This window comes from Aspergillus chevalieri, chromosome 3, assembly GCF_016861735.1.
Source record: "Aspergillus chevalieri M1 DNA, chromosome 3, nearly complete sequence".
NCBI lineage: Eukaryota > Fungi > Ascomycota > Eurotiomycetes > Eurotiales > Aspergillaceae > Aspergillus > Aspergillus chevalieri.
Window position 1 is genome coordinate 3,548,001 of NC_057364.1, and position 12,902 is coordinate 3,560,902.

The following is a 12,902-nucleotide window of genomic DNA, read 5'->3' on the forward strand; positions in this document are numbered from 1 at the left end:
TGAACCTCGACTGCTTCTCTCCATCATCTTCTCTTTTCTTCTTCGCCTTGGCCTCAAGTTCATCCTTATACTGCTCTAGAAATACTCTGCAATAGCATTCGTTCAGAAGGACTCCCTCGTTTACCGTGATTTCTGATCTATACCATCCTTATCCCTCATCCTAGTCATTACCCCATCGATCCGACCATCGACCCTGAAATGTCTTCATCTTCGATCCTCTCTTCGAAACCCTCTACCTCATCCTCCAAATCCACAAACTCCTCTCACCCCGCACTCTTCAACCTTATCTACGGACGCTTCTACCGCGCCTCATGTACCACAAAACCACCTGGCAAACCCCCCGAACCATTGAGGCTAGCCGATATCGACCACGAGTCGACAACCAACGAAGCTCGAATCAGAGTCCTTCAAACCCTCATGGCGTGCCGCACCGTCATCTCCACTCTCGAGGCGACCCGCCTCCGCAAATCTCGCGTCGGCTTCGACAACTGGCTCTCCTTCTGGGAACGAGTGTACCAGCGAGAACTCGCCCGCAAGGTAGCAAGCCCCGTGGTACACGCTTACCGTCTGATCGACGAGCTCTTCCGTGCCGTTGCACAGGAACTCAAGCGTGCCACGCAGCGGTGCGTGAACTACGTGATGCAGGCGCAGTCCGCTATGGATATCTCGCGGAGCATTCGGCTTTTTGACCCGGTTGTCAGGTTGTGGTGTCGACGGAGAAGGAAAAGAGCCCGAGATATATTGGACGAGATGCGTGAGAGCATTAAGGATATTCCGATGCACGTTGATGATGATTTCTATACGGATGTCAAGCGTGGTGTGTTTGCGTTGAATGAGCGTTGCGAGTACCATCCTGGTGATCCGATTGCTGAGGAGCGGGAACGGGTGTTTCGTTTGGAAGTGCCCCCGGACAAAGAGCTTCGCAAGCAGGCGCTATCTCCGCAGTACTATCGTGACTATCAGGAAAGGTATATGCAAGTTTTTCATCTTCACTACGATGAACGGCGTCGGCAAGAACTGGTGGAACAGTTGGAACAGTATCATACTTGTACCGACAACGAGGGTTTGATACATTGTCCTACGGCAACGGAGCAGGGGAATGGTGCAGGATCGTCACATGGACATCCAGGAATCTGATTGTGATTTTGGCGTCTGCTTTGATGTTTTTGTCGTTCGTTACGGGCTACTTAAGCCTCTAGGGTTAATACTGGGTCATTAGATAGTTTGTTACCGCTTGCATGTTCTCGATGGGATATGGTTGGGAGTCCTTTCGGAAGTTTGCAAGATAGGGAATTCAAGTGCTTTGGTCTTAATATTTCCAAAAGTAATTCAATACAGGCTTGAAAAGAAAGACGGTTCATACAAAAAACAAGATATTATGTAAAATCCCAGAGGTTCCGCATTAGACTCCCTGGCGCCGTATCAATACCACCATCCTCCTCAAGCCCTCGATCGGTAAAAATCCGCTTGGGAATATGATACTCCACAACCGGTACCCTTTTAAACGGCCGATCTTCAGTCCCCAACTCTCCCTGCAACATCCCCTGATACGTATAATCCAGGAAATCCTCCAAATTATACGCCTGCTTCGTAAACTGCTCCGAGATGATCCGTGCAATAGCAGCAACGTTGGGATGGTAGTGAGTCTGCAGCGTGACAATTTCCCAGACACTACTCTCGACAGCGTCTGTGCGGGTCGGGTCCGGCTCGTCGGGGTCGAAGGGGTCATCCATGCCTTCTGCGTCGAGCTCGGCCTTAAACTCTGCGTCGTGGTTGGCGCGGTGCATCATGAATGTTGTGGTGGGGTGGTTTTTGAAGAGATTGTACATCCAGGGGATGATAGCGACGATAGCGGGTGGCGGGGCGTTCAGCGCGAGACGCGCGAGACGCTTAATGAAACTAGCGACCAAGGAGACGGGAAGATGCGAAGAATTAAGAAATGTATTCATCAACCGGAAGAACCGCGACCTGTGTTTCGAATGCAGCAGATCCGCATCAAGAAGCGAGTATAACTTGGTGTAGAACTGCGGGTAATCGAGATTCTTTTCGCGGATGAGGTAGAACAGGCCCGAGAGGGCGAGGAGGGAAGTTGCGCCGCCGATATCGTACGAATCTGTGAGGAAGTCCATGAGGAGTTCCGGGCGGGTGAACCAGGGCTCGATGTGGTGGACCATCATGCGGAGGAGGGATTTGCGCTGGGACTGGGAGAGGTTGTTGGATAGGACTGCGAGCCAGGCGTCTTGGGCACGCTTTTTGTGGGAGTTGACGGAGGTGAGTTTTTTGTTGGAGGCGCTGGTTTTTGTGTAGAAGGTTGAGAATTCGTGGGAGGGGGTGGGGATTGTGTCGTTGGCTGAGAGGATAGTGATGAGGGTTTCGAGGGTTTGGGTTGTCCGCTTTGTCGAGGCGTATTCGCTGGGTTGATGTTAGCGTTTGCTTGTGTTAAATTAGGGCATTGACGTACGAAATTCGTGTGAATGTATGGAATCTCACGTCCTCGTAGACCTTGACGAACTTTTCGATGAACTCCGCCTGCAGCGCTTGGCCCTCCGGCGCCTCGATGACGGCCTCGAAAACGTTCTTGAACAGACCCGAGGACCAAACATAGCTATCTGCACTGGGGATATGTGTCACTTGCTCGCCGACAAGTCTCATGCTTAGAGTCAATGCCGTAACCTACTTCCGTTAGCGAACGTTCCAACATGCCCGCAACATATATACAAACCTGAGCAGAAGCGTCACCCTCACGCATAACAGTCACCAACGCCTTCTGGTATTCCTGGAATCGTTCCTTCAACCACGCCACAATAAGTTTCTCGTTGTCATCCGCCCGACTCGACTCTGTGAAATTTCCGGCCGCGATCAATCTGCTGAAGACTCGGCAGAGAGAGACTGCCACGGGCAAGTTCGGGTTCTGCGCATTTTCTCCGACATCCAACATCGACAGCAAAGTCACGATATTGTTGTAATGCTTTCGCGACTCGGAGATTTGGATTTCTAGCTCGGTAATCTTCGACATTGTCGCATCTTCGTTCGAATCGGTTGCGACTGCTCGGCGCTTGGACGAAGAGGAACCATCCTTAGCGCTCTTTCGTTTCTTGGAGCTGACGGCTGCGTGCGTAGCGGCCGGCATAATGTTGAAATTAAAGATTCGACCGTGAATCAGTGACCAATTACTGGCTCAACTTCTTGATGCTCATGAAATTTTGGATATCGCTCGGTTATGCAATTTTTCCGACAGCACCGCACTAAACCTCATCGGGATAGTGTGGCCGCACCGCCCAAACCGCAATCCCGACCTCAGTCTCCTCAGTTCCGTTCACCCATCATAATTCCTCAAGGACTAACCACCTGCTACAATGGCTTCGCGATTCGCTAAGACCGCCATTGGTATGCTGCAACTTGCTCCCCTCGACAATTTAGACCCCCTGGACAATCTCGCTGACCCACCTTAGGTGTTGCCCGCCTGCGGCCGACCCTGCCCACGCGCAACCTCGCCGTCACTGCCAACATTGCGGCGACCCGTTCGGCCTCCAACGTCCCTACTGAGGATCCCAAGAAGAAGGCTCAGTCGATCCTCGACTCTCTTCCTGGCAACTCCCTGGTTTCCAAGACTGCCATCCTTTCCGCCGCTGCCGGTGTCTCCATCTCCGCCATCAGCAACGAGCTCTACGTCTTGAACGAGGAAACCGTTGCCGCCTTCTGTCTTCTCAGCGTTTTCACTGCCGTTGCCAAGTATGGTGGTCCCGCTTACCGCGAGTGGGCTGAGGGTCAGGTTCAGAAGCACAAGGACATCCTGAACGCTGCCCGTAACGACCACACCAGCGCTGTTAAGCAGCGTATGGACAACGTCAACCAGCTCTCCGGTGTTGTTGACGTTACCAAGCAGCTCTTCGCGGTCTCCAAGGTAATACAAAAATGGAATTGCATATGTTACAGTTGATTCAATTGCTGACTACGTCAAAGGAAACCGCTGAGCTTGAGGCTCAGGCTTACGAGCTCGAGCAGCGCACTGCCCTTGCTGCTGAGGCCAAGCAGGTCCTTGACTCGTGGGTGCGCTACGAGGGTCAGGTTAAGCAGCGCCAGCAGCGTGAGCTTGCCGAGACCGTCATCGGCAAGATCCACAAGGAGCTTGAGAACCCCAAGGTTCTGCAGCAGATCCTCCAGCAGAGCGTTTCTGATGTTGAGCGTAAGTTTTCCAAATTTTCGATATGTTCTTGATATTATCAGGTGCTAATTATCATAGGCATCATGGCCGCCAAGTCCCAGTAAATGGGTTCGGGGTAATGCGTCGACATTATGTATAAAACCAAGATCCGTTCTGAATGCTACTTAGACATCCAATAGCATTTGATACTCGACGATTCCAATGTAAACATAGTTTTCTACTATTCAGTGCTCATTAAGAGTTTTGGTCATTTTCTCCAATGGGCAATTCCCCGCCGTGCACCTGGTAGCATGCCAGTCATGGCAACGTCATTTGTATATCTCGGTAGACTCACTGACACCGACACCTTAAAGATACCTCTGATACTTTCGAGAGACCGATTAGGAAATCTTGCAAAAAACGTCCCTGCATGATCTGTCTGATGCAAGCCCTTATGTAATCTGACTCCTTTAGTTAATCTTCACTGATCAAGTGTCTTCTTTCGTCCAATTCTCATAGAGACTGAATCCATCTCAATTCACAGGATGAACTGAGGAACACTATGAATGAATGCAAAATCTGCAGCCGTGCCACGATGGTCCAGATAACGCCAATCTTTGCTCAAAACACACTCCCTGATTCATGGGACACTCGGCCAAGCCGACTAACTCAACCAGACAACGCTCTCCGTCTTCTTTCTCTCAACCACAGCCATAACACTGCGTCAGCCTTATATTGACCAGAATAGAACAAGGCTGTCTTTATTTACGCCAGCATATATGATTTACTATGCCACTATTAACTTAACCCCCGCTTTCTTCTCAGACTACCGAATACCGCATTCACCCCGCAAAAACCGATAAGCAAACACCACGCGATCACGATCAACACGATGCCTCTACGAGAGATCCTTCAGAAGAAGGATGATATCCATTACACTACAAACGGCCAGTATGCGACTGGCATGTCCGCCCCTATGATCCCTCCCGGCCCCGCTGTGCCCGAGATCAGATTCGTCGCATCCGACACCACCACCTCCGACGAAATCGTCACTAGCCCCGTCGTCTTCGACGAAGATGACTACGACAGAAGACTCGATCCCTCGCGCCCTTCCTCAGCTTCCTCGTCCTCACCCCGAAAATCTATGAACTTCCTCCGCCGATTGTCACGATCTCCATCCAATGAATTCTCGACAGAGGGCGCGACGTTAGCGTCTCCGACGTCCCCGACTGGTCGTCCGCGACGGTTATCGCAATTATTGCATCTTGACCGGAGCGGTTCAAGGAGCCCGAGTCCCGTCTCGGCTCATATACCTGCTGATTTGCCGCAAATTGATGATGGGATGGGGGATGCGCAGGATCGGGAGGCACAATGGGAGAAGAGGGCTACGGTGCTGGTTCAGAATCCGAGGTTTGGGGGTGGGTTGTCGCCAAGTTCGTCATTTTATGGTGATCAGTCGGGGTCGTCGCTCGGGTCGGGGTCTGGGACGAGGTCGAGGAGTTCGAGTCGGGGGGCGGTTGATTCGAGTGGAGATGTATGTGCAGCGATACGGACTTTTACACTGCTTGGTGGTTAATGGTTGCAGGTTGATATCCAAGAGGCAATTCGTCTTCATGAAGCTGGAGGTACGACAGATTCCGTATCCTACATGCAACGATACTGACTTACACGCTACAGAACTAGAAGCCTCTACTAAAATGTTCGGCCAACTAGCAGACCCAAACGGCGCCAACCACGCCCTAAGTCAAGTCCTTTACGGCCTCGCCTTACGGTACCTTCATCCTTTGCTCCCTTTCCAATACAACCATACTAATCAGTATACAGACACGGTTGGGGCTGCACCCAAGATCCCTCGCGCGCAATCACCTATCTCTCCGCCGCAGCCTCCAACTCCGCAAGCATAGAATCCGAAGCCCTGCAAGCTGGTTACAAAAAAGGCGGCGCAGCGAAAGGCGAGCTCGTACTTGCCATCTTCGAACTGGCGAATTGCTTCCGTAATGGTTGGGGCGTGGCTAAGGATCCTGTCGCGGCGAGACAATACTTCGAAACGGCGGCGAATCTGGGGGATACGGATGCTATGAATGAATCTGCTTGGTGTTATTTGGAGGGTTTTGGGGGGAAGAAGGATAAGGTGCGTCAGGTCACTCCTACCGGGATCGGGGAGGCTTCCGTCCTTGGATTTCGATTTACAGATGCTAACCATACTCGTACAATCAGTTCGCAGCAGCCAAATACTACCGCCTCGCTGAATCGAAAGGAAACAAGCTAGTCGGGAATTCCTGGTACGTTCATCTCTCCCCTCCCCTTCCTCTTCTCTCTCCTAGCCCAACCCATAATCACCCCTCCCATTTCTCCCTCCCTAGCCATGCCCATGACTCTCAAACCAATCTTCAGCACCTACCATTCGCTACACCCTCATCTTGGAGTGTGATCTTAGACAAACCCATCAATTGGCTCTCAACGCACCATCCACAAATCTGCTTATGCATCCCCGTCACAATTTCACAATTCCTCCGCCAGCCACAACCTAAACCCGAACCCCACCTCATTATCCTTGTCGATCTTCGACCGTATTGTGTGACCTCCTTCCAGGCTGACATGTTATATTTGAATTATGACACAGGATCTGGAAAGATAAATATGATCCCAAATAGTAGCACGGGCTATGTATCATACATGTGCCAGTGCCGGTCCATAATAATCTATGGATCTATGGATCTGTCCGATGACGCCGTGGCGCAGCAGTGTCTTGTGTTATGTTTGCTATGCCATATCATGCATTTGCATTTAAATCTAGCATTAATATTAGTTTAGTCCAGCTTACTATTAATATCTTTTCTTTTACTTTTACTTTTATTTCGATTTTTGATTTTTTGATTTTTTTTTTCGCTTTCTGAGGGTCTCGTGTTTTGTGTTCGATATTGTCCGCGAGACCAAAACCGGGGCCGGGCGAATCGCCCATACAGAAAACGTGATAAGCCAAAGACACACCAAAACAGGCAGGACCTTACGGCCCAATCTTACTGATGGTGAAGTGAGGCTAGGCTAGGGGTTTGTTTGAAACTGGACTACTATTCGTGCGTTACTTGAATGGAATAGGTGTGGCCAATTTAATCTAATCTGTTCTCCGTACGGTGCTCTACGAAACGAGGAAGCAAAACCAACAAGGGTTGTAAAAGGATAAATTTTGTAATTGGAATACTATCAGTCTCAAATATCAAAATCGAAACAAACGTATATATAACATGAACAAAGGAAAAAATATATCCAAAAGAATGAACGGGACCATATAACAGTCCACCAGTATAAACAATCATCAGTCATCATAATCTCCCCACGCTGGCCACACGCGAGCAAGACGACACGACCACAAGATAGATAGAAAGCCAAGTCGGCAAACCCAACTGACCGAAAATATATGACAGAAAAGAGCCATATCTCAGACACTCCTGTAAAGAGAATTTGCCAGGTTCTACCCGTGGCGATGTTGAGTAGAGTAGGAAAAAAAGAGAAAAAGAAAGCAAGATGACAATAATGAAAATGGAAAAAACGAACATGATAAGCAAAAGCAAACGCACGCTTCAAACAGTCAAGCACATCGTCATCAATCATAAGATAGTAATCATCACAGGAATGCCGTTTTTTTGGTCGGCCTCGTCAGATGCAAATCAAGTCAAAACAAAACAAAGCGAGATAGAAAAAACAGAGCAAAGAGAAAAGAAGAAACGAAAAGCTCAAAGCAAATCAATACAAAATAGAATGCAATCGCTTGCTAAAACAAAAAGCAATCCGTCCCGTAGTACCGTGTTCCTGGTTGTAAGTCATAAGACAGAAATGGACATCATAACAATGCATTATCCTTCCGAACAACCTTGCAAGGTTGCTTGGGGTCATTCATGAGAGAGGAGAAAAGATGGTGAAAAGGGTGAAAGGGGCACGTTCAATCACGCGCGATCATCGAAGCCCGGCGCTTTTTGCCTTCATCTTTGGGGGCCGCACCATAGTCTTGCACCATCCGCTGGAAGTCGCGGATCACCTTGGGAGGAACCCGATCCCACATGAGAGATCGAGAGTAGACGTCGGGTCGCGCAGACGCCTTGGGCGCGGCATTGTTCCGCATGTTGCTCAAGGCCTGCTGAAGGTTGGAAGGCTGCTGAGATTTGTACTCCACATGAGAGTCATCGAACGTGGTGAGGGAGTTGTACTGGTCAGCGTTGAGGGCGAAAGCCTGCTCCTGCTGCTGCTCCTTAGTCGGCATGGTCAGAGAGTTGTGAAGCTCATCCAGGTTGCTCGTGGCTCCCGCGGTCAGCTGGGCCATCTCAGCACCGCTGATGGTCGTAGGGAGCGCAGCGCCCGCAGACGAAGCGGGCTGCTGGGCGAGCTCGGCCGGGGACGAGTTCAAAACAGCCCTCAGAACATTGGCCGACTCGGCACGGTATTCCTCCGACAATTGAGGGACGGAGTGCTGGGAGAGCGAAGCACCGTTGGAAGCGATGAAAGCACCGAAAAGAAGGCACATGTAGAAAGCATTCCAGCTGAAAGGAAGGTCGTTGGTGGCTTTCTCAGCGGTCTTCTCGTTGCTGCTGTTGTTGTTCATCGACACAACCAAGCCCGCAGACTGCTCCATAGGAAGACCATTGGCCATGCTAAAGTCCTCCCAGCCACCGTTGTCCATGGTCAGGTTCTCAAAGTCGGAGAATTCGTGGGACATCGGCGCGGAGGACTTAGGCTGACGCTCCAGCTTCTCCACGGTCTCCTTGAGGATGTTGTTCTTCTTGCGCAGCTCGGCGGTCTCGAGGGTGTGGGCACGGATCAGCTCGTCCTTCTCCATGTGCATGCTTTCGATGTACTGGGTGATCTGCTGTTGGGTGCCGATCCATTCACTCTTTTCGCGGAGCAGTTCGGCCTCACGGATCTTCATGCTCTGCAGGGCGTCCTCGAGGTCGTTGATGACGTGAGTGAACTGCTTCTTTTCTTCTTCGAGCTTTTCGGTGTGCAGCTTCTTCCGTTGACGCGAGTCAAGACTGGACATGGTTAGCGAACATTCAAAGCGCAAGGGAGGAGTGGGGTTGGGGACTTACGCAGCCTGACGGTTGCGCAGCAAACGCTTCTGTTGCTTCAACTCTTTGATCTCCTCCTCGTTTGTCGACTGGCTGATGAGGTGGTCGATGTTACTCAACGTACGCTCAGCCGGGATCTCGAATCGAGCATTCTTCTTCCGGATACCATCCCGACGGACACTCAGCGGAGAGGTGTGACGGTAGCTAGGACTCTTGTGTGCACGGGCAGCAGCATCGGGCATGTCAGTCGAAGCGGGCATCCAACCCTGGCTGGACTGGGGCGACATGGCAACGGCACCCGGGGCGGCAAAGGCCATGCTGCGGTAGGAGGACATGGAGGGGAAGTTGATGGCACTCACGGGGCCGACAGCACCACCAGTGAAGGGAGCAGAAGAGTTGCTGTCGAGCTCACCAGGGAAGTGGTCATAGAGGGCGGTTGGTGTGCAAGAACCCGATTCTCTGGACAGGGACCAGGGAGCGTGATGCCCATAAGAGGAAGACGAAGCAGCCGCAGCAGCAGCGGGATGAGGTGCGTCCAGACGCATGAAAGGGTTGGAGGGGGCGGAATCAAACATGGTATGCCCGACCTGCGAGTTGTGACGGGAGTGGGAAGAAGAGGAATAGTCGGACCAGATAGAATCCCGATGCGAGAAGGCGTCCTGGTCATATGACGAAGGGCGACGGTGGTCGGAAATAGAAGAAGACAGTTCTGGAGAAGTCGTGGAATCGAGGATCTTATCATCCAACACACTCATCTCGTCCTCTTCGGGAAGGGAAGGTTTTGCCTCGAGGGCAGTAGGCGATTGTTGATAGAAGTCAAAAGAAGATGGCTGAGAATACCGGGCCATCTTTTTCTATCCCAGCAAGAATAGGAGAGTCGATGGAGTCGATGGAGATGGACGATGGAGTCGGATGGAGCAGGAAGAGGCGGTGTGTAAGAACGAAAGAAAAAAAAAAAAGGAAAAGATATATACAAAAAGGTGGGGTGATGGGGAAATGGAAGTTTCAAGGAAAAAAGGAAGAAAAGGAGAAACAAGCACACAATAAAAGCACCATAAAAGAAGAAGAGAAGAGAAGAGAATTAGATCTCTTTTTTGATGTTGTACCACCGGTTGGACAGGAAGAAGAGAGTCGAGGAGGAGGGGCGAAAGACGTAGATAAGTAGTTTTGCACTATTACACTGAAACAGAATACTGAATATCAGAAGGATATTACTCTATACAAGATCCCCATCGGTCACTAGCGGTCAAACAAAAATAAAATAAAATGCAACAAATTCTGAGAGCCTCCCGAGTTTGGCGAATGGCCGTGATTGGATGCTTTGTATGTGGTTTTGGGCAGACGTGCAGCGGGTATGTATAACTGGTACCAAGTCCGTTATAGCAGGTACTCTGTAGCTCTACTGAGCTGCTGTTCGATGGACAGGAATACATTTACACTAACGTCCATGTACCATGGTTCAGCATCATTTTAGCCCAATCTACCAGTATGGTTAAGTATTACATACAGATCTCGTACAGATCTCCAGTCAGTTACGAGTCAGTACTGATCTGATATTGAGTATTGTGTATTCTCTACCCTTACTGACTGAACATAGTACTTTTGACCAAGCGGACTACATAGTACAAGTACAGTAGATGCCCAAATGATCAGATGTCTGTGCCATGATCATGATCAACGTCCCATGTACAGTACGGTATTACAGGCGGAGCAGATCATGCCGTCAGCTCGTTCATCTTCACTTCCCAGAACTCCGTAGTACTCCAGAGTATACTGTGTACTTGTAAAATAGACTGAACTTTCCCTATTCCTACCACTCCTACTCATAGGCCTATTCTTACCAGTAACTATCGTAATACCTACCAGTAAACCAACCCATCTGGTCAAGGCCCGGCCCGAGATCAATGATCCACCCCCGTTTGGGTTTAGTGGCTCGTGCTTTGCGTCCAACGGAAGCACAACACTCGCATCCACTGCACAGATCAATCACTAACCACCACGAGACTCTTTCCTGTTCATACAAGTAATAGGGCTATCGGGCTTGGCTTAGGGCATCACTGCTTCTGCGGAGGGCCCTTGTATCGGTCCGTTCGGATGTCACGGCTTTACTAATGCTGGCAGTTTCTGCAGCTATGTTCAGGGACCTCCGATAGCTAGCAATCAAAGCAGGCCAAGCAAGTATCAAAGTACTACAGACAAGGTACCAAAATGAGTGTCAGAAGTTAGGCAATCAATAAGCTTCAACTTTCTTCCTCTCCTGCCGAATCATCTCCGTTCTTATCCCCTCGTCAAAACTTGGGCGAGCTGACCAGCATCTCGGATCTGTCTGTGCGGTGCAGGTTCTTCTGTCGGTCATGAAGGCACTTGGTCAGTACGTACGGTCGGATGTACATACCAGACCTGCATGCAGGATCTCTCTACCATATGGATGGGATTTGCACTCACCCAGGTTTACATTACGAGTGCGGATACTCCGTACTCATACAGAGTACTCCGCGGGCCCCAGTCCGGAGTACCCTCGGTCGAGTGATCATTCCAAATCAAATTCTGTTCGGCTCTTAGCATCCCCAACGGTATCTCTCGGTATTTTCGGCTTGTCTGCCGATTACAGTGTCACCTATTTTCGACTGACTGACAGGGACATGAAACATTTCCTCGGTCAGCAAGTGTGACCCGTTCAGCATCAGCATCATTTTAGCATCACCGTCGCTGTCCACTGGTTTCCGGATCGGGTTAATCGAGGATAACGTTTGCTATTCTATGACAGGGGTGTGCTTGTATGCTCAACGATAACCATAAAGGGTAGGTAAGCAGCACTCCGGATTCTTATCGACGGAGCTCCTCGGTTCGGCCGTACGCACTCGCACTCAGCAATGGCGATGCTCAACCCCTGAGGTACAATACAGAATACAACAATCGGGAATCACCTCGTCTGAGAATAAACGAACCTGAACTCGCCATCGACACCATGTGAAATGAAGCGCCAACAAAAAAAAAACCCGACCTAAACTCAAACCGAAAACGCGTCTTCTTCGCCCCCAAGCTCCTACTTCTACTCCTGCATACACGCCAAACTAACAGCCTCGGACCCGTCCGTCATACTTTTTCCCACTCCATACAGAGCACTCGCACGAGGAAACAGACTTTCGTAGCCGATGGCTGTAGATTAGCCATCCTGGCGGTGAACAGCCCACTCCGATCCAATTGTAACGGTTTACTGGATTCAGTGGACTCCGGATTCGTAAAGCCCCTCGTAGCCCCCCTCCTATCTTGGTTGGGTTTTGATATTGGCGTTTCCACTTGGGAGGGAATAGAGTTGGGGCTGAGGGAGAACCATTGATCTGCTTTTCTTTTCTTTTTCTAGATTGTGGGCGAGGGGCGAAGCGTGTATTTATTGTATTGCACAATACAAGTTCTCGATACACATATTGAGCACACTAAGGTACGGAGCAATCGCCTATCCCGTCAACATCCACTATCAACCTATCTGTTGCCCTCTGCTTGTATTTCCGGAGTACGAAGTACAAGCACCCATACACATACTTTGCGCACACACATAAACGCAGCATACACAATACACACACAAAGCTCTTGTCCTCCTGCATCTGCAACAGCTACATGTACAGGTACATGTACAATATCATTGTTGCCCAATCTCAGATCTAAAATACCTTTACTCTGTATTTTATCGATGCATT

The 12,902-nt window shown here is 50.1% G+C and overlaps 5 protein-coding genes across 5 annotated transcripts; 3 read left to right on the plus strand and 2 right to left on the minus strand.

The window, feature by feature from the left end:
- Positions 1 to 198: 198 nt before the first annotated feature.
- ACHE_31223S (uncharacterized protein) lies at positions 199 to 1,137 on the plus strand (the record flags this gene model as incomplete). Its single annotated transcript, XM_043277928.1, has 1 exon — positions 199 to 1,137. The coding sequence occupies one exon, from the start codon at positions 199 to 201 to the stop codon at positions 1,135 to 1,137; it is 939 nt and encodes a 312-aa protein (XP_043135758.1).
- A 239-nt stretch (positions 1,138 to 1,376) lies between these two features.
- noc4 (ribosome biosynthesis protein NOC4) lies at positions 1,377 to 3,130 on the minus strand (the record flags this gene model as incomplete). The annotated part of the gene is made up of 3 exons (XM_043277929.1): positions 1,377 to 2,412; positions 2,462 to 2,673; positions 2,723 to 3,130. 3 exons carry the CDS (start codon positions 3,128 to 3,130, stop codon positions 1,377 to 1,379), a joined length of 1,656 nt encoding a protein of 551 aa, XP_043135759.1.
- A 226-nt stretch (positions 3,131 to 3,356) lies between these two features.
- On the plus strand, positions 3,357 to 4,269 carry atp4 (F1F0 ATP synthase subunit 4; the record flags this gene model as incomplete). The annotated part of the gene is made up of 4 exons (XM_043277930.1): positions 3,357 to 3,387; positions 3,453 to 3,904; positions 3,964 to 4,186; positions 4,244 to 4,269. 4 exons carry the CDS (start codon positions 3,357 to 3,359, stop codon positions 4,267 to 4,269), a joined length of 732 nt encoding a protein of 243 aa, XP_043135760.1.
- A 767-nt stretch (positions 4,270 to 5,036) lies between these two features.
- On the plus strand, positions 5,037 to 6,958 carry ACHE_31226S (uncharacterized protein; the record flags this gene model as incomplete). The annotated part of the gene is made up of 5 exons (XM_043277932.1): positions 5,037 to 5,678; positions 5,730 to 5,769; positions 5,822 to 5,915; positions 5,969 to 6,275; positions 6,362 to 6,958. 5 exons carry the CDS (start codon positions 5,037 to 5,039, stop codon positions 6,956 to 6,958), a joined length of 1,680 nt encoding a protein of 559 aa, XP_043135761.1.
- A 1,126-nt stretch (positions 6,959 to 8,084) lies between these two features.
- ACHE_31227A (putative bZIP transcription factor) lies at positions 8,085 to 10,052 on the minus strand (the record flags this gene model as incomplete). The annotated part of the gene is made up of 2 exons (XM_043277933.1): positions 8,085 to 9,168; positions 9,226 to 10,052. 2 exons carry the CDS (start codon positions 10,050 to 10,052, stop codon positions 8,085 to 8,087), a joined length of 1,911 nt encoding a protein of 636 aa, XP_043135762.1.
- Between the last annotated feature and the right edge of the window lie 2,850 nt (positions 10,053 to 12,902).